The 21,560-nt window shown below is 42.9% G+C and overlaps 1 protein-coding gene across 1 annotated transcript in view; it reads left to right on the top strand.

Moving 5' to 3' along the window:
* The window catches only part of fam151b (family with sequence similarity 151 member B), a 30,023-nt gene extending 14,576 nt beyond the window's left edge, over positions 1-15,447 (top strand). The window contains exons 5-6 of the mRNA XM_026187903.2: positions 14,269-14,404; positions 14,963-15,447. Coding sequence (XP_026043688.1) covers positions 14,269-14,404; positions 14,963-15,104 — 278 coding nt within the window. The 3' untranslated portion in view covers positions 15,105-15,447. The remainder of the gene's footprint in view (positions 1-14,268; positions 14,405-14,962) is intronic.
* The last annotated feature ends 6,113 nt before the right edge of the window (positions 15,448-21,560 follow it).

Here is a 21,560-nt window from a genome sequence, read left to right as displayed (position 1 = left end):
CTGGTTAACGGGGCTACTACCTCAGAGAAGTTCTTGCAGAATCCACGATAATAACCTGCCATGCCTAGAAAACGCCGCAGCTCCCGACGGGTCTGCGGAGCTGGGAAATCTAATATTGCCTGCACTTTCACAGCAACAGGGAGGACCTGACCCTGTCCGACTTGTTTCCCCAGGTAGGTTACAACAGCCTTTCCAAACTCACATTTAGCCAGGTTTAGTGTCAGAGAGGCATCACGCAGACGGTCAAATATTTCGCTAAGGGTTTTGAGGTGTTCAGTCCAAGTGGATGAATAGGCAACTATATCATCCAGATACACTTCACAATTTCTGACTCCATGTAGCACAGTGTTCATCAGCCGCTGGAAGGTGGCTGGGGCATTCCGTAGCCCGAACGGCATGACGGTATACTGCAAAAAATGGTCAGGCATAACAAAGGCACTGATTTCGGATGCACGGTCCGTTAACGGAACCTGCCAGTATCCCTTTAGGAGGTCAAGCTTGGTCACGAAGGTTGCTGATCCAACACGGTCGACCAAGTCATCCATGCGTGGGAGTGGGAAAGAGTCTGGTTTTGTAACAGCATTTACCTTTCGGAAGTCATTACAGAAACGGGAGGTTTGATCGGGTTTTGGGACGAGAAGTGATGGTGAGCTCCAAGAGCTATTACTGGGAAGAGCAAAACCATGGTCGAGAAGATACTGGACTTCCTGCTGCATTATGGCACGCTTAGTGGGATTTACTCTGTAGGCATGTTGCTTGATGGGCTTGTGATCACCCACATCAATATCGTGACTTAGCACATGCGTTTGAGTGGGGATATCACCGAAAAGAGTTGAGTAATTTTTAATGAGCTCACGGACATCGGATTTTTCGGGATCAGACAGATGTGCTAAATAGGCATCCAAGTCAGCCAAGATTTCAGAGTTCCTAAGACGCACCCCAGAGACAGAGCTGTTCCTATCCTCCAACCCATCATCGCAGGGACTATATAAGGGTTGAGAGACGGACACCGACACAATAGGTAACACAGCAGGTGACAGACTAGCGCGTTCGCGATCAATGTATTCCTTCAACATGTTGATGTGACAGATGCGACTTTTCTTCTTACGATCAGGGGTTAACACAACATAGTCAGTTTCACTTAGTTTGCGCTCAATGACATACGGACCGGAAAACTTTGCCTGCAGGGGTGAACCAACCACAGGCAAGAAAACCAACACGCGATCACCTGACCGAAACATCCGTGCTACAGACTTTCTATCAAAGTGGGTTTTCATTCTGACCTGAGCCTTTGCTAGCGCGCCACGAGCAAAGTCACAGGCATTATGCAGCCTCTCTTTAAACAAACTAACATAGTCCAGAATGTTTTCTTTCGGACGATGTCTATCAGAGAGAAATCTCTCTTTCAAAAGACGTAGCGGACCGCGCACCGTGTGGCCAAAAACTAAATCAGCTGGGCTGAACCCCAAAGACTCCTGGCATGTCTCCCTGACGGCGAACAATAGCAGTGGCAACCCCTCATCCCACTCACGGCCAGACTCAGTGCAAAACTTGCGAAGCATGTTTTTCAGAGTTTGGTGGAACCTTTCCAATGCACCCTGACTCTCCGGGTGATACGCGCTGGAAGTGCGATGGGTGACACCGAGCTCTGTCATGACCTGGGCAAAGATTTTAGACATAAAGTTTGTGCCCTGATCCGTTTGGATACGTTTAGGCAGTCCAAAGGTAGAGAAGAACTTAACTAGTGCTTTCACAATCCCACGGGTTTTTAACGAGCGCAACGGGATGGCCTCAGGATAACGGGTGGCAGTACACATCATGGTGAGTAGGTATTGGTTTCCGGACTTTGTTTTTGGAAGAGGACCAACGCAATCAACGATAACATGTTCGAAAGGTTCCCCAATGACTGGGATGGGTTTTAACGGCGCAGCTGGAATCACCTGATTTGGTTTACCGGCAAGCTGACATGTGTGGCACGAGCGGCAGAATCTTACAACATCAGATTTGAGACCAGGCCAGAAGAAGTAACGGAGGACACGGTTGTATGTTTTTTGTGATTCCCAAGTGACCGGACATGATGTGGTCATGTGCTAAGCTTAGGACCTGGGGACGGAATGACTGCGGAACAACGATCTGCTGCACTTCCTCATGTGTGCAGCCAGAACTGGGAGTCCAGTAGCTATTATGTTACGTTTTTAGTCTAGGCAAGTAATTAAACACAACAAGAAGTTTGCCCATCCACACCCCACCCAAGCAAGAACACCAACAATGATACCTTTTAAAGTGCTAAGCAGCCATTTATTTACTTCGGCAGTGAGCGATGCCAAAAATAACAAACAAAACTCCCTCGTGGTCCCTGCGCTTCCCTACACAATGTGAAAAAAACCAAACAAAAGACAATTCACTTACCTAGCTTTCTAATGAGAAAACAGGAGAAAACTTATTCAACAAAAATGGCTTCTCACGCCTACTACGCTGCTGCAGTGAAGGATATATACGAAGTGAACAAAACGTACGATCGCTACTTGACAAATCTATTTACAGCTATTTACAAAATGGACATAATAACGCCAGACATACACACGAAAACTCTACACTGCAGTAAATCAACACACAGGTTCTTGGTTAAGTGGTGGAGGTTCGGGGAGAGGGGCCAGGTGGCTGTCATCCGGTAGTTAAATACTGGAGGTGATCCATCAATTATCCAATCCGAGGATAGGCAGAGATTCCACCCAGATCCCTAACAGCCACGCCCAGGTGTCCACCTCCTAGGAAAAAAAAAAGGGGAAAGATACCCACAGCCATCCTCTGGTGGGAGGAGTAACACAAAACAAACACATCACTGGATCATAACACTACCCTGTATTAAGGAAAAACATTAGCCAATGGTTAAATGTTAAGTCTGTTCAACTTAACAGACTGTCATTATTGCCTGTAAGACAAACTCTGTAAGTTAAAACAAACTTCACAATTGCAAGCAACTGTAGCTCATAATAATAAAGCACTCAGCGCCACAGAGACAAGTGTCAACACAGTTTATTCCAAATCATTAAACCACAACTATCACCATAATTTCTCCAAATCATGGATCATCCCATGTGTTTGATTGATTGGTAATTTATTTCAACATGTGAACAATATACAGGTACATTTAGAAAAGAAAATAAGAGAGAAAAAAATACATACAAAAAAAACCATTCTGATTAATTTACATGTTGAAAGGGAGGAAGTAAACACTTTATTTAATCCCACCCCTTTACCATAAATTATCAGTTAATATTTAGTCAGCTTCCTTACTGATATAATTTGTAATAAAAATAGTGAACAAATTTCTGATATACTATATACTATAATATCACATCATGAGTTTGTTTTTTTTTTTGTTTTTTTTTAAATAGAGACATTCAATTAATTTCAATATTTTCCTTTTCTTTATAGTTCAAAAAGATCATATTTTTATAACTCTTTTTGAACAGTTTTATGTTTGGACGTTGCTTTAATTCCATTTTCAGACTGTTCCATAGTTTCACTCCATGAACAGAAACACAAAAGCCTTTTCTTGTAGTACGTACCTTCATTGTTTTGAAGTTACAAAAACCCCTTAAATTATAACTTCCTTCTTTCAAAAAAACCATACTCTGAATATTTCTTGGCAGGTCTTTATTTTTTGCTTTGAATAGAATTTGTGCTGTGCTTATTCCACACTACTCTAATCATTGACTTTCTGTCACGGCTGCCGAGGTGAGCCGTGTGGTGTTGGAGGGAGAAAGGACCCAAAATGCAGGCAGTAGATGATAATGCTAGTGACGTTTATTTACCAGTAATGGAAAGACAAAACAGGCAGTGAGGAATGACAAATGACTGGAGAAACCTGAACTGGGTAAACTAAATGACAAACCTGAGATCATAAGAAACGGGGTGCGGGGCAGAGAGACGCAGACGGAGGAACAGAACACCGTGGAACACAGAAGTGGGACCAGGGCAGGCACAGAACACAAACCTAACAAATGCAAATCATAACGGAGTACATACTCAGGATAAACAAAAGCATAAAGAAACACAAAACACTGAGTCAGGAGACTCAGGACCATGACGCTTTCCTTAAGCAATGTCACTCACTTATTTTACCTCTATGAGCTCAATGATGGTCAGATAATGAGCCGAACACTAAAATGTTCTATAATCACTGCACATCTGCTCTGTTGTCACTTGTCTGTCTGTGCTGAATCCTCCACAAGCGCTCTTAGAGAGAAACAAACATCAGCAGCAGCATCCTGGAGGTCAGGCATGGGTCACCAGATTCCAGAGGTGCTGTAAAAGGCCAGAAAGTTAACAATCTGCCGTGAAAAGAGTGACATTGGTTTCAACACAGTATGTGTCTCACATTGAATGCTCATTTCCCTGCTGTAACATTCAACATTTTCTCAACAACACAGTGTAATAGCATAACCAACACACAGGATGTAAACACAGTTTCCTCACACAACATCAGTTACCCAGAAAAGTAGCAGTTAAAGGTTAAAGTCTGCAGGGCCCACACTCTCATGTGACCCTAAAATCTCCCCCTCTGGTCTCTGTCATCCTCCTGCTCCTGCAATAAAGAAACACACATCCATACATCCACCCTTCACATCTGGGTGGAGGTGCAATCCTGCATGTTGGTGCTAAGTCAGTCAACTTCTGTCAAACTTTTGTCAGTCCAGTCAGTTCCCCATTTTTTTTATTATTCATTGCTGATAGTAGCATTTACATCTTGTCGCATTTCGTTCCCACTTTCAGCAATATGACGCCACTTTAGAAAGTAAAAAGAATCCTTTTAAACCGGGACTTGCTCTCTGATTGTCCCAAATAAGTGGCTTTCCCCCGAGCCCATTTTAATATGGAAAAGCTCACTTTGCGACCGTTTTCCCGACAACATGTTGTATAGCGCTTTCTGTTCTAATCGTGCAGATCTCTCAAACGACAGAGATTATCTCAAAGCATCCATCAGCCACACACCTCACAAAATAACCCTAATGTCTTATTAGATCACGAGTTTCTTCTGATGTAATCAGGTGTGTGCCATGTTAAAACTTTCCTCCACACATCAGAAACAAGAAACTCAACAACCTATTAGCCTCACTCATTCAGACCCCTCTTCAGCATTCTGTTTGCCCCTGCTATAATTTAATCATCTGTCCTACTATAATATCAGTCCAGTGGTCTATGTATCACTTCTCATCTTACTAAGTGAACTGGACAAGATGACAAACAGTAACATGCTGAAGATGCTGTCTGGTCTTCATGAGTTTCATTGTATGTGTTAGTATGGTTAATGCATTTTCTGTGTGTGATTTTGTGTACCTTTCTCTCTGCAGTGTCTTAGACTCCTTCTCAATTTTCCCACTTAAAGCAGTCATTTTCCTCCCAGGTTCGCCAACCCAAATTTAATTTCCCACTCTAAACAACAGCATTCCTCTGGGTCCTCACCTGCTCTGTCCACTTTGATCTCCTCTCCCCCTTGCAGCATTCCAGCTTCAGCTTTGTCCTGTGCAGTCCCCACTGTCTCGTTCATTGCCATTTCACTCCAAACATGGAAAATGTCAAACTCAGACAGTCTTCTCAAAGACCAGTCACACACAGTGAAGTTGCAGCTTGCTGGAAACGCATGTCCATCCATCCAATCAGAAGATGGGTTCCCTTTCTCTCAGATGCCGTTTTGCACATACAGGGAGTGCAGAATTATTAGGCAAGTTGTATTTTTGAGGAATCATTTTATTCTTGAACAACAACCATGTTCTCAATGAACCCAAAAAACTCATTAATATCAAAGCTGAATGTTTTTGGAAGTAGTTTTTAGTTTTTTAGTTTTAGCTATTTTAGGGGGATATTTGTGTGTGCAGGTGACTATTACTGTGCATAATTATTAGGCAACTTAACAAAAAACAAATATATACCCATTTCAATTATTTATTTTTACCAGTGAAACCAATATAACATCTCCACATTCACAAATATACATTTCTGACATTCAAAAACAAAAACAAATCAGAGACCAATATAGCCACCTTTCTTTGCAAGGACACTCAAAAGCCTGCCATCCATGGATTCTGTCAGTGTTTTGATCTGTTCTCCATCAACATTGCGTGCAGCAGCAACCACAGCCTCCCAGACACTGTTCAGAGAGGTGTACTGTTTTCCCTCCTGTTACGCCCTTAGTCTAGGCGTGTAGGGACGCACATAAGGTTGGAGGAGAGAGAGAGACAAATCCCCGCCCTGGTTCCCAAGCCAAACATCCCAAACCAGTTGTGAGTAAAAAGGTGATTTTATTTAAGGAAAAGAAGCATAGCTCCAGGGTGAGCCCAGGCCAAAATAATAAACAAAACCAACTAAGTCCCACCAAAGAAAACTAACTAAACCCTAGGAAAGAAACAGAACAAACAAATGACAGCGCTATCCTTCGCTCCCTAACCCAGAAAACAGGAGAAAACGATTCCAAAAGAAAAGGCGGCTCACCCCTTCCGCTTCAGCCCAAGAGTGCCTAAGCTCTCAGCTAATGCACCAGGAGCGGCTCCAGCAGTTCACGCTCACACAAATACACAATAAAAGTACAGGCTGGGAAAACCAGGGTCAGGGCCGCGCCGGCTGCCAAGCTACTCGCTCGCTCCACTCTCTCTCCCTCTCTCTGTGGAGCTGTCAGAGCGGCTTTTTGAAGGTAGTCACCCGCTCCATGGTCCAATCAGCCGCTCACTACTCTTCATTAGGGGAGGGACCTGGAAAGAGTCTTAAGCACAGTACAGAAACACAGAAAGAAAACAGCCCACACAGGGTCCTCATGGCCACAGCCGTAACACCCCCCTTCCCAAAATCAAAGACATCTCCTTTCTAGATGTTTTGGACAGTCATGTTCACACTTGCGGACGCCGCCCAGCACGATATTCATGAGCCGTTGGAATGTGGCGGGAGCGTTGCGCAACCCGAAAGGCATGACAGTGTACTGGAGAAAATGGTCAGGAGTAACAAAAGCAGAGATCTCGGCCGCACGTGATGTTAGAGGAACTTGCCAATAGCCCTTTAACAAGTCCAGCTTAGGGTCGGTTCTGTGACGTTCGTTACTATTGACACAATCCTCCATTCTGGGAAGAGGATAGGAGTCAGGTTTGGTCACACTGTTCACCTTCCGAAAATCTGTACAAAACCGTGGGGTCTTATCCGCTTTAGGCACTAGGAGACACGGGGAACTCCACGCACTAGGGCTAGGGACAGCAAGACAATTTTCCAACAGATAAGAGACTTCTGTCTGGGAAAGAGCACGTTTAGTGGGATTCACCTGGTAGGCATGTTGTTTGATTGGAGGATGGTCCCCCACATCGATATCATGCTCCAACACGGTGGTACAGGATGGAGTGTCCGAGAAAAGATTAGGATGATTCTCAATCAACCGACACACGTCATTTCGGACATCATCATCTACCTCAGTTAAATATGACCTTAAATCACATAGAATTTCAGAATTCCTAAGTCGTGCGCAGCCCACAGCACAACCGAAAACCAAATCATCACCTACTGGGTCATACTGGGCTTCGGAACCTGGCACCCCCACAGTCGCAACTGTTGACACACCACCAGCAAAGTAGGGCTTCATCATATTAATATGACACACACGACACTTTTTCCTTCGCTCTGGGGTGTCAATGACATAATCCGTGTCACTCAATTTCGCCTGCACCGTATACGGACCACTGAACTTTGCCTGGAGGGAAGATCCAGGGACCGGTAGAAGTGTTAAAACTTTATCACCAGCCTCAAATTTCCTCTGCACAGCTTTCACATCAAACTTCCTCTTCATCTTACCCTGCGCTGCAACGAGAGCATTGTGTGCGATTGCACATGCCTTATGCAAACGCTCTCTAAAAGAACTCACATAATCTAACAAATTTCCTTAGGAGCATCTGTGTCAGACAGGAAGTTCTCCTTGAGCAGTCGCAACGGGCCACGCACTGTGTGACCGAACACCAGCTCAACAGGGCTAAATCCTAGCGACTCCTGCACGCTTTCCCTCACAGCTAAAAGGAGCAGCGGCAACCCCTCATCCCACTCCTTTTCAGACTCAAGGCAAAATTTCAACGTCTGATGAAACCGCTCAAGCGCACCTTGTGACTCCGGATGATAGGCACTAGATTTCTGATGTTTAATGCCAAGTGATTGCAAAACTTGAGCAAAAATCTTAGACATGAAATTAAAAGCTGATGTGTGTTGCTACCCGTTTTCCTGAGGCACCTCCTTGTAAATCTCACATTTGATGATGGACCACAGGTTCTCAATGGGGTTCAGATCAGGTGAACAAGGAGGCCATGTCATTAGTTTTTCTTCTTTTATACCCTTTCTTGCCAGACCCGCTGTGGAGTACTTGGACGCGTGTGATGGAGCATTGTCCTGCATGAAAATCATGTTTTTCTTGAAGGATGCAGACTTCTTCCTGTACCACTGCTTGAAGAAGGTGTCTTCCAGAAACTGGCAGTAGGACTGGGAGTTGAGCTTGACTCCATCCTCAACCCGAAAAGGCCCCACAAGCTCATCTTTGATGATACCAGCCCAAACCAGTACTCCACCTCCACCTTGCTGGCGTCTGAGTGGGACTGGAGCTATCTGCCCTTTACCAATCCAGCCACGGGCCCATCCATCTGGCCCATCAAGACTCTCTCATTTCATCAGTCCATAAAACCTTAGAAAAACCAGTCTTGAGATATTTCTTGGCCCAGTCTTGACGTTTCAGCTTGTGTGTCTTGTTCAGTGGTGGTCGTCTTTCAGCCTTTCTTACCTTGGCCATGTCTCTGAGTATTGCACACCTTGTGCTTTTGGGCACTCCAGTGATGTTGCAGCTCTGAAATATGGCCAAACTGGTGGCAAGTGGCATCTTGGCAGCTGCACGCTTGACTTTTCTCAGTTCATGGGCAGTTATTTTGCGCCTTGGTTTTTCCACACGCTTCTTGCGACCCTGTTGACTATTTTGAATGAAACGCTTGATTGTTCGATGATCACGCTTCAGAAGCTTTGCAATTTTGAGACTGCTGCATCCCTCTGCAAGATATCTCACTATTTGAGTCTGTCAAGTCCTTCTTTTGACCCATTTTGCCAAAGGAAAGGACGCTGCCTAATAATTATGCACACCTGATATAGGGTGTTGATGTCACGGTCCTAAAGGGCGACCGTGGCTCAGGGGGTTGGGAATCGCATCTGTAACCGGAAGGTCGCCGATCCCTGGGCTCTCTGTCCTGGTCGTTGTGTCCCTGGGCAAGACACTTTACCCTACTTGCCTACTGGTGTTGGCCAGAGGGGCCGATGGCGCGATATGGCAGCCTCGCTTCTGTCAGTCTGCCCCAGGGCAGCTGTGGCTACAACTGTAGCTTGCCTCCACCAGTGTATGAATGTGAGAGTGAATGAATAGTGGTATTGTAAAGCGCTTTGGGTGCCTTGAAAAGCGCTATATAAATCCAATCCATTATTATTATTAGACCACACCCCTTCTCATTACAGAGATGCACATCACCTAATATGCTTAATTGGTAGTAGGCTTTCGAGCCTATACAGCTTGGAGTAAGACAACATGCATGAAGAGGATGATGTGGACAAAATACTCATTTGCCTAATAATTCTGCACTCCCTGTACTGCTGCTGCTGGGTCTCTCTGCTCAAGACTGCTGTTGTCTCTTGGACTGCCATGTTGTTGCTTTCTGGAACTGCATTTCTTGTCTTCAAGGAGAAGTTAGCGTCCTTGGAGCTCGCTTTTCAGGATGAGGAATCAGAAAGACTTTATTTATCCCCAAGGGGCAATTAACACAGAAGTGAAGCTGTAAACAATTCAGTCAAAACTCGGCCCGAGTGTTTCTAAAGATGTTAACCTATAATTTTCTTCCGACCGCTGCATGTGGGAAATTGATCCAGGTCTATTTCCCCATCTGCAAGTGACACACTGAGAGACATGTTCATCATTCTTATCACTGCTTGTCAAGTGTTCTGTCTGTGAGGTGCCCACACTTGAAAAAGACCAGACTTTGGGTTTCACTCACTTTATTTTGAACAGCTAGTTAGATAGTGGATAGGTAGGTAGGTGAAAAACCTTTCAACACAAAAAAAATAAAGAACATTTCATTAATACACTTAGACCCCCGGAGAGCAGTCATTTTGGGTTTCTACCTTTAAAAGCCGGAGAGCAGTCAGTCAAATGCTGGAGTCATATGTATATTAGGTCGTTACTTAGGAATTCTGGAGGGAGGGGAGTGGGGGTGAGTGATTGAGGGGGTTTGGGAGTGGAGTGTTTCAGTTTGCCATCTTAGGGAGAAATCAACACATGTCCTTTGTTGCTGACATTTATTGATGAAAACAGTACAAAAAAACCATTTGTACACATATTTACAAATAATGATAAAAAGTGAGTGAGTACATTTCAACATTTTCAGCAATCACTCACAATCCTGGCACTGCCACGGTATCTGTCGTCTGCATTTACCACATGTGTACCTGTAGCAGTGAACACATCGCACAGTGGCCTGATTTTTCTTGCATTTGTGTTTGACCTGACACGTGGCTCTTTTTCCAGGGCTCGGTGTGGAGGGTTCTGCCCGAAGCAACTGATCTTTTCTTGCCTTCTTCGCAGCTACATGAGAGTGAGCCAACTCTGTTGCAAGCGCCACCAGGAAGTCCACCCGTCTTTCCTTCGTCCCGGTGCATGCTTGATACAGCACATGTGCATTCAGTGCTGCCATGTCAATCATGTTATAAAACACGGCGACTGGCCAGCGCCGTGTTCCTTTGCGGACAGTGTACTCCCGAACCATCTGGTCCATCACATCCACGCCACACTTTGTTTTGTTGTAAAGGGTGACCGTGTTTGGCTTCCTTTTGGTGGTGTTATCAGTCTGAACCACGCTGTGCATGCTGCTAAGAATATAGACTGTCTTCTTCCGTTTGGCCGCATACGCCGTCAGCGTGGCAGCAGAGGTTGAAAACACCTAAGAAATAAGATAAATTGTTATTTTCATAGCCCTTTTACACACAATGAAACACATAAACATAGAACCACAAAAGACCTGCAACATACCTGAGTGGTGAATACATTGCGATCTGTCTGTCTAGTGGATTGAGGAATTCCCCTGCGAATCCTGTTGACTGTGCCGAGGATGGTGGTTTTCCGTCCAAGAAGTTTTTGTGCCAGTGAAAGCGATGTGAAAAAAATTGTCCGTGGTAACATTTCTGCCCTTGTCTAGGAATGGTTCCATCAGCCTCATTACTACATTTTCAGAAAGTCTCTCCCCAGTGGGACGACTGGGATCCTTGCCAAGATATGGGAAGACATTGCAAATGTACTTGGATTTTAGGTCGCAAGCCACCCAAAACTTGATCCCAAACTTGTCCGGTTTACTTGCAATATACTGCAGGAAACAGCACCGAGTCTTTGATGGGAAAAGCTGTTCATCAACGGTGATATGTAGACCAGGGTTGTAGCACGTGATGCAGTTGGTGACAAATGATCCCCACACACTGGAAATTGCAGCGAACTTATCAGTCTTTGCTCGATCACTGCGGGTGGACTTGTCATCAAAGCGTAGGTGTTGCATGATGTTTTGGAAGCGGTTTCGTGCCATAGTTCCAATTATCTGTGGGTTTCCCAGGTTTGCTGACCAGCAGTCATTTAGAGATGGAACCCTGTTAACCCCCCGCAAGATGACAATTGCAATAAATGCCATTAGTTCAGGGAGGTCCATGAACCAATGAACATGCTCCATGCACCACTCAGCAGGCCATTTGTAAATATGTGTACAAATGGTTGGTTTTTTGTACTGTTTTTATCAATAAATCTCAGCAACAAAGGACATACACCCATGTGTGTTGATTTCTCCCTAAGATGGCAAACTGAAACACTCCAAGTTGGTGACTTTTGGAGATTTATTTCCCTGGATGATTGAGAATGCATCAAGATGAAACACAAAAGGAAGTTCACAGCTTTTAGCAGCTCCCCCACCCCCTCAATCACTCACCCCCACTCCCCTCCCTCCAGAATTCCTAGGTAACGACCTAATATACATATGAATGACTAGCCAATTTAGCTTCCACTTCCACCATTTGACTGCTCTCGGGTTTTATAGGTAGAAAGGTAGAAGCCTGGGGATGCTAGTGTTCATTCAGATAAATTAAATGCATTATACAGAATACAAATGAAATAACAAAAATATATACACTTTAGTAAAGCCATTTAACATAGCTAAAGCTAAATACTTTTGTCTAAATCATCATTTAACCCAGTTTAAGTTAGTTTTACATTCATTGGTTTTTAATCACAGAGCTGAGTAATTTCACACAACGAAGATGAAATAAACTGTGGTTCTTAAATACACAAAGTGTCTACCTTGCATTTTACACTTTTTATAAACAATTACATTTTTAAAGTATACATTTTAGAGTTTGCAAATATTTTAATAAAGACTTTAACCAAGGATTTTCTTTTACAAAGAATTATTTTCCTTAAATTAAACCAAACATATTTACACTAGTTTTAAGATTTAACCAAGGATTTGGGGTAACTATTTTTAGTATTAATAAAATAAATGTGGGAAACACTATCTACATAAACAATTTATTCAAACTTAAACATTCATTTTAATATCAATATAGTTTTTTAAACTTAAATGCAGTAACTATTTCCCAAAGCATAAATACATTTCCACAATTGAGCTTCCATAGTTCCCCAACATAGAAGCAGCAAATATGAGTCCAAGAGCTTACCGATAGCCTGTCTAGCTCAAAGTCTTCCTCACAGTGGAAAGTGGATTGTGCTTTGTTTGCTGTCCTCTCAGTATGTCGCACCCGGGTCAAATGGCTGCTGCATGCATTTTAAGGTCTACTAGGCACGCCAGCCCTTGATTGCTCTAATTCAGCTCACCTGGCGGAGCGGCACGCACCAGGCCGCGCTTAGTTGTAGATTGCACACAAGGTCTAATCAGCAGCCATGTGCAAGCAGCAGCACAGAGCAGGTAGTGGGCAGGAGGAGGAAGAGAGGAGTAACAGCCACACCTACTAGGTCAGCGCGACACTGCTTAAATAAGACACCTCCTCTCTCTGGTTTTAAACTCTCCTCTCTTAAACCCAGAAAATGAGATTGTAGTTGTTCTAGGCTGAGAAACACAAAACCCTCTTCATGTTATTATTGATTTAAATAACAGAGTTGTTTAAATCAACAACTCTGTTATATATAGCTTTGTGTCCACCCTAGGGGAGTTCTAGGTTCGCATGGGCCCGCGTATCCAGAGCTGAGGATCTTGCGTCCTCAATAGACCTGAGGGGTGATGGAGATGTAGTCTCTACACGTATAATATAACCTGTAATATGGACAGTATGACAGTTCTCAAATATGCAGACAACATGGTGGTGCACCCGACTCTAATAGCCTGGCAGCATGTTGTCAGCAAATACAACTCACACGCTGTTTCAGCACCTGGAGGTCAAAGGGCAGGTGGTGCAGCAGCTCAGTGCCTTTAGGTACCCGAACAGTGAGGAGACTCAGAATACTTTATCAATGCAAGAGGAAACTTTGCAGTCACAGTTGCTCCAAGACAGTAAGGACAGTAACTAACAAGTTACAGTACCAATAAAAAATTACAGTATATTACACAATAGTTCTAATAAATAAATAAATATCCCATTATCTCACATGGAAGAGAGTGTAGATAAAGCTGAAATTGAGATGCCCTCTTACACTCTCCTTTGTAGAGGATGTGCAGCTGTTGCTGCACATTAGATGGACGTAGCCACAGGCAGGAACTATTTTCTGTCTCATTTGGATAAATCTGTCTCTGATTGAGCATGCTCAGCACATCACGGAGTGGGTGGGAGGTGTTGTCCAGCATCCTCCATGTCTTGGACAACATCCGTCTCTTTGACACCATCTTGGCAGAGTAAAAATAAAATTCTCACCAGGAAAATACATGCATGCAACATAAGAGTTCATCCTGACACTAGAAGAACCCATGTTCATGGACTACCTTGACAGCCGAGTCAGCCAGCAGTCAGGTGGCTAATGTTGGTCCAGAACCACTAAGGAGCTCATGGTGAGTTTTCATGGGGAAGAAGGCAAGAATGCCTGGCTGTTATACTGGGAACTGTGGGACCATGTGCCTGTCTCACCTGAGAGCACTTCCTGAGTGAGGTTAGAACGAGAGTCAGTGAGTCCTCAGCAGACCATAGTGACACATCTCACATAACACGTTTATGTTTTGTTTCTCTTTTGTTCAGGCTACAGCTGGGATATGGTTCATATGATGGAGAAGATCTGTAGAGACCTTAAACATCCCGTAACATTCCCAGTACGTGCAGCTCTGCTGGCCAAGTCCTTCTCCCAGCTGACATGGCTGCTGAAGCAGTCAGACAGGTGAATGTCGGCCACATCGGACCTTTTTCTCAGAACAACACCACAAACATGCAGTGGCTTCTTTGCTGTCTCCTGGTTGTCTGAAGAAGCCATATATATGCTCGATATCAGTAAAGGAGAGCAAATCAAAATCAGCAAACACTGTATTCGTCTAATTAGCCTCATTGTGGATCAGAGGTAGTCAGTAGGCTGCAAGCAGTCACAGTAGTTTCTCCTTTTTACTTCTCACACATTGGTGTGGGACACAGCTGAAGCGTTATGTTACCATATAATCATAAACTGTCCTTTTAGCTTCTTCGATAAGATCTCTGCCTGCCAAGCAGTGAGAGAGAAAGTGTCATCACTGGACAGAAGCATGTGTGCATCACAGTTTAACTCGATCCACACTCGTCTCATAGTTGTGATTTCATTGGACCATTTTAATGTTTCAATGCCACAAAGTTAGATTTTCATCTGTTGTTACAATAAAGTTGAAAAAATCAGAATAAAGTCAAATGGACGGAGTTTCCAAAACCATTCTGACATATGTTAATACCTTTTTTTCCTTGACATTGACAGGTACACTCTAACTGTGTGGACGGGCCACAGTGATGAGTTCTCACTGCAGGACTTGCTGCCCTACAGAGAAGAGTTTGCCACGAGCAGGATTTACTTTGACCTGCCAGACTCTCTAAGAGCACGGATCAGTTCAGCACAATAAGCACATATGAATCCAGTGAGAAGTTGTCTGGCTGTGACATTAACTGGTGCACCTGCAAGTGGAAACTAACTTCATCCTGAATTTATCTGAAGCTCGCTTCCTGTTAAAACAGAGTTCATCCTCCCCACGGTCACCGACTGCTTGCTCATAGGAATCGTCTATTCATGAGGATCCTCTGCAGTACTGTAAGGTGTCTGCCTCACAGTATTAAGGCCATGACATTAATGTTACTGGGCCTGGTGCATTTCAAATCAAAAGATGCTCTAAGCCCACTTGCATGTAATATTTTCTGTTTTCTCTACTGATTCTTTTTTTTGGGTGGGATAAAAAAATCTGCAAATCAGCCGAGTCCAGTCACGTTGTGTTTTTGTTTGTTTGTTTTTTAATTAAAGAGTGTTAGTCTATTTTCAAGTGGGACGAATCAGACAGTTTCGAGCAGAAGGGGGCTCTTTCCCACACAGGTTGGACTTTCCTTCACTTACACGGCCTTTTAGCTGAGCCTTTGTGTCTTTCAGAAGCTGAGTTTAACAGATTCTCTTAAAAATATATTTAGTTCAAGTTACACTAGCTAAAGTGCATATGAGGAGGGATGTTATACCCCTTCAAATGAGTGATTTATGACCCACGATAAAATGATTTATGAGTAATAAAGGACGTAATAAAACAAATGGCAGTCATAAAAATATGTTATTAATAAAATTATTAATAACATTTTTAATAACATGAAATTATCATATTAATAAAACTATTATTAAAATGATCATATTTCATAACTCATTCAATAATTCAAAAATTATTTGATTATTAAAAATATTTTTAAAAAAATGCAATTTTTAAGCCAAAAGAAGTTTATTTTTTTATGGCCAAAAATGTCGTGTGTGTGTGTGTGTGTGTGTGTGTGTGTGTGTGTGTGTGTGTGTGTGTTAAACCATAGTTCTTAGTGCTTAGTTAATCTTGTGCTTTTGTAATATTTAGAATGGAGATACAGGCTGCATGCCCCGATGGAAAGCTTTATTACTATTTATTTCCATTTGTTTAATACGAACTAGGAAATTTACAATCAAAGTCCGAGTCACAAACTCTCACGATCCCGAAAACCCCCCAGCATCTCCCATCTATCCCCCAAACCTCAGGCAAGTTAACAGTGTTCTCCTGAAAAAACCCTGTGTCTTCCTCCAAACTCACAGCACTCCTAACTTCTCACATCCAGCGCACAGCCTAAATTGTCCGTCTTACTCGCCTCGTCTCAGCTCCCGAGTGATGCTTACCTCTTTTTTGAAACTTTGTGCCCGAGACCAACTCCGCCTCATAGGCGTGCCTAACTTCGCCCGCTACCAATCACATATCACACATATGCTCCTGGTGAGCATAAGATGTCTGATATCAGCTTGGCATCTCGGTTATAAATGAAATTCAAAATGTTTTTGGTATCACTAATGTATAATTTGACTTGTGAGATACACACAACAAGGCCTAGAAGAAAAGGGGATAGTTTACTACGTGCTATAAAAACACAATCCTTAATCTTTGATTGTGAGAAAATGGTAAGCTGGGAGAGAATACAGCATTATACAAGCAATATGTTTTGGCTGTGTCCGTAGATCTAAGACATACAGTGGGGCAAAAAAGTATTTAGTCAGCCACCGATTGTGCAAGTTCCCCCACCTAAAATGATGACAGAGGTCAGTAATTTGCACCAGAGGTACACTTCAACTGTGAGAGACAGAATGTGAAAAAAAATCCATGAATCCACATGGTAGGATTTGTAAAGAATTTATTGGTAAATCAGGGTGGAAAATAAGTATTTGGTCAATAACAAAAATACAACTCAATACTTTGTAACATAACCTTTGTTGGCAATAACAAAGGTCAAACGTTTACTATAGGTCTTTACCAGGTTTGCACACACAGTAGCTGGTATTTTGGCCCATTCCTCCATGCAGATCTTCTCGAGAGCAGTGATGTTTTGGGGCTGTCGCCGAGCAACACGGACTTTCAACTCCCGCCACAGATTTTCTATGGGGTTGAGGTCTGGAGACTGGCTAGGCCACTCCAGGACTTTCAAATGCTTCTTACGGAGCCACTCCTTTGTTGCCCGGGCGGTGTGTTTTGGATCATTGTCATGTTGGAAGACCCAGCCTCGTTTCATCTTCAAAGTTCTCACTGATGGAAGGAGGTTTTGGCTCAAAATCTCACGATACATGGCCCCATTCATTCTGTCCTTAACACGGATCAGTCGTCCTGTCCCCTTGGCAGAAAAACAGCCCCATAGCATGATGTTTCCACCCCCATGCTTCACAGTAGGTATGGTGTTCTTGGGATGCAACTCAGTATTCTTCTTCCTCCAAACACGACGAGTTGAGTTTATACCAAAAAGTTCTACTTTGGTTTCATCTGACCACATGACATTCTCCCAATCCTCTGCTGTATCATCCATGTGCTCTCTGGCAAACTTCAGACGGGCCTGGACATGCACTGGCTTCAGCAGCGGAACACGTCTGGCACTGCGGGATTTGATTCCCTGCCGTTGTAGTGTGTTACTGATGGTGACCTTTGTTACTTTGGTCCCAGCTCTCTGCAGGTCATTCACCAGGTCCCCCCGTGTGGTTCTGGGATCTTTGCTCACCGTTCTCATGATCATTTTGACCCCACGGGATGAGATCTTGTGTGGAGCCCCAGATCAAGGGAGATTATCAGTGGTCTTGTATGTCTTCCATTTTCTGATGATTGCTCCCACAGTTGATTTTTTCACACCAAGCTGCTTGCCTATTGTAGATTCACTCTTCCCAGTCTGGTGCAGGTCTACAATACTTTTCCTGGTGTCCTTCGAAAGCTCCTTGGTCTTGGCCGTGGCGGAGTTTGGAGTCTGACTGTTTGAGGCTGTGGACAGGTGTCTTTTATACAGATGATGAGTTCAAACAGATGCCATTCATACAGGTAACGAGTGGGGGACAGAAAAGCTTCTTACAGAAGACGTTACAGGTCTGTGAGAGCCAGAGATTTTCCTTGTTTGAGGTGACCAAATACTTATTTTCCACCCCGATTTACGAATAAATTCTTTACAAATCCTAGCATGTGAATTCATGGATTTTTTTTCACATTCTGTCTCTCACAGTTGAAGTGTACCTCTGGTCCAAATTACTGACCTCTGTCATTATTTTAAGTGGGGGAACTTGCACAATCGGTGGCTGACTAAATACTTTTTTGCCCCACTGTAAACCTGTTATTAGTTATTAAAGTTAACTGGAGTGCAGCTTTAATTTAAAATTATTTCATGAACTGTCCAGGAATTACAGACAGCTTTATACTGATATGCTGATATAAAATTCCCTGAGTTTATTGGCTGCAAATTTGTGCACTATTTTTTTGTATTTTTCTAATATATCTCTGATCCACGTTTTCTTACTGACCGTTGTGCTCCTGTAACGTGAATTTCCTGAGTGTGGCATTAATAAAGTCTGTGTCTATGCCAAACCTAAAGTTTAAACTCATTTTTTTAATTTACTAAGATTTCTGATTTGCAGCTAAGACTGTGACATTATTTCACCATTTGCAAGCCAGAAGAGTGATCGCTCTTGAAGCCTCGTTGTTGCACAATACTAGGACTACTAGTACTACTTCTAGTACTACTGCAGCAAGACACTTGTTTCCTTTTTTCCATCAAACATTTCTTTCAGCCATGGATGTGTGACAAATTTTTTATTCAATAACCAGAAAGTACACAAATACAAGATTAAATAATTTATTTATCAAAGATACATAATTACACATTGATACAATGAACAAAGTGTCTATAAAAATTACACACAGTGTAAGAAAATTATAACATTATAACGTACAAATAAGTGTTTTATGTCATAAGCCACCCAGTGTCATAAGCATACAGTGTCATTAAGCCACCCCCTCTATTCAAAGAGTGTTGGCCTCGACCCTCAGCCATCATTAAATAGTTATAATACAAATCACTGCAGTGCAGTACCTGTAATCTGGTCTTTAAGTCTGATCTCATTAGCTGTTTCCGGGTTCAAACTCAGCTTCAGGTCCCAAAGTCAAATGATCACTGCAGCATTACCGAGACTTAAATACTGTTTAAATTCTTTCATCTTTAATAAAATGATCAGCGTTGCTGCTTTACCAGGTGTAACAATGAAGTTTAACATCCAGGCATCCATGAAAACAGAATTTATGAATTTTTACGGAGTTAGAAGTTAGCAGGAAGTTAGCTCGCTAGTTTCACTTCCAACATAAATGAAGAGAGAAAACTAAACAGCAGTGATGTTTGCAGGGTTACTGAAGTTGGGCTAGCTGGTATATAATGATGTGCTACATGATCGCTAGCTACACAGCTATGTTAGCATAACATAAACACAGTGAAGCTGGAGGATGAACGCTAACTCTTTCCAGTCTATAAAAGTTAATGTGAGGGTTCCTGATGATGAACCACTTCGTATCCAGCGGCGGCGGTGACGAGAGTGATTCCCGGGGCTGCCTGCAGCGGCAGACCCAGAGCTGGTCCAGGGGCCACCCATGTGGCAAGCAGTGGCAACGCAGCAGGCGTGGAAGTGAGCCAGGGCTCACAGGCAGCTGGGCAGGCAGCCAGCTCGCAGGACCACGCCGCCCTCGGGTGTGGCAGGACCCCCACCTTGACCTACGTCTCCAGCTTGGCAAGTCCCGCTGGCCCGCCAGCCTCCAGTCCTTCCCACGCACTGTCCACATTTACAATAATCACACGGTTGCTGTAACAGTACATTCAACGGCTGCAGCTCTCTCGCTGCCAGATGTACACATCACCACCAGAAACAACAACACAAGCAGAGCACAGGTTTTAAGCTGGCCAGGTGTGATTGTAGATGCCGTACAGGTGAGTCCATCTCACCTCCAAAATATGCAGTATCGCACACCGCTAGTTTTATCTATAGATCACTAAATTACAACAACAGTGACCTGGCAGTGAGACTGTCAGTCACAAGAATGGTGGACATAAAGCAATTTTCAAATTTAGAATAAATCAAATGACTCTATTAACATTTTTGGTTGTATTTATTATTACACCTTTTTTTCCAGTCCTCTTACATCTATGACAAAGTGTGTACAGTCTATATGGAGGACCGTACCTTACCTGTTTTTAACATGTGATGTCTGTGTGAAATACTGACATCACCATATCAAGGAGTTTATAACATATTTATTTTTCTTTTCTGAAAGAAATGACAGAAACATTTACAATATGTGAAGTTACAGCACAGTTTCTCCAAATGTGTACTTCTCTTTCAGTGAGGGTGCTTTTACAGCATCAACAGTAGCTCAGGTAATAAAAAATACAATCCCCCCACAGACAGGAAGTGAACTTTAACAATTTAGGTTCTGTTCGAGTCTTGTTTAGATGATGTGAACCATCTCATGGATCTCTTTTGTGTGTTTTGTATCAACTTTATTGCAAATCACTTGTACTTTATTTGGACAAATGTAGAGGAGAAGCAGCTCCTTTTTAGTTTCTGTGATGCATTTACTTCTCACACCTTTAAATTACAGGTTAGTGTTGATCTCAAATACTAATTATTCTGTGATTTTCCAAATGACAAGGAAGCTCCTGACCATGCATGGAGGGTTTCACCCCAAGTCCAGCAACCTGAGGCTGTACGCTAAGCAGAAGGATGGAGGCTGGGGACTGATGAGTGTCAGCACCACGGTCCAGGATGAGACGACAAACATCCATGAATACATCAGGAAGATGGCCCCAACTGACCACATGCTCAGTGAATACCTCAGACACACACACGCACGCACACACACACATACACACACCCCTACATAGGTCCCTAAAACAGTTGTCTAAAAAGGTGGCATTTTTTTGTCTAAAAAGTAAACTTTTTGGCTTAAAATGACAACAGCACGCCATTTTTAATTCAAACATCTTATTCATCATCATATTTTCATAATCATATTTTATGGTCCTCCACAGTATGATAATTGATTATTACTGATTTATTACATATTGTACTTTTACAATATTCCTAAAAATTATGGCTGCCATTAACTTTGAATACTTCCTTAGTTATAAATCATTTGAGAGGGAGCCATAAATCACTGGTTTGACATAAAGTCCTTATTCTCCATTCTCGTGTGTTCATTGTGACACATTTCCTTCTTTAAACTTACAGGCTGAGTGTGATTGTACCTGTAATGAGTTAAAAGTATCAGTAACTGACAAGGGCAAGCTGCTTGATATTCAATTGTTTTGCCATTGCAGCTGCTGCTGCACATACTGTCAGTAGTCTTTCTGTTGTACACTGCCACAATGCGAGAGACCATGTGTTGTGACCAGTGTTGGTCAAGTTACTTGAAAAAAAGTAATCAGTAACTAATTACCGATTACCGAGTAATCCCGTTACTTTACTGATTACTTATTTTCAAAAGTAATTAATTACTTAGTTACTTAGTTACTTTTTAAAAACA

This window comes from Astatotilapia calliptera, chromosome 12 (assembly GCF_964374335.1).
Source record: "Astatotilapia calliptera chromosome 12, fAstCal68.1, whole genome shotgun sequence".
NCBI lineage: Eukaryota > Metazoa > Chordata > Actinopteri > Cichliformes > Cichlidae > Astatotilapia > Astatotilapia calliptera.
Note: the sequence above shows the minus strand (reverse complement) of the source record. Positions and strands in the feature narration are given on the sequence as shown.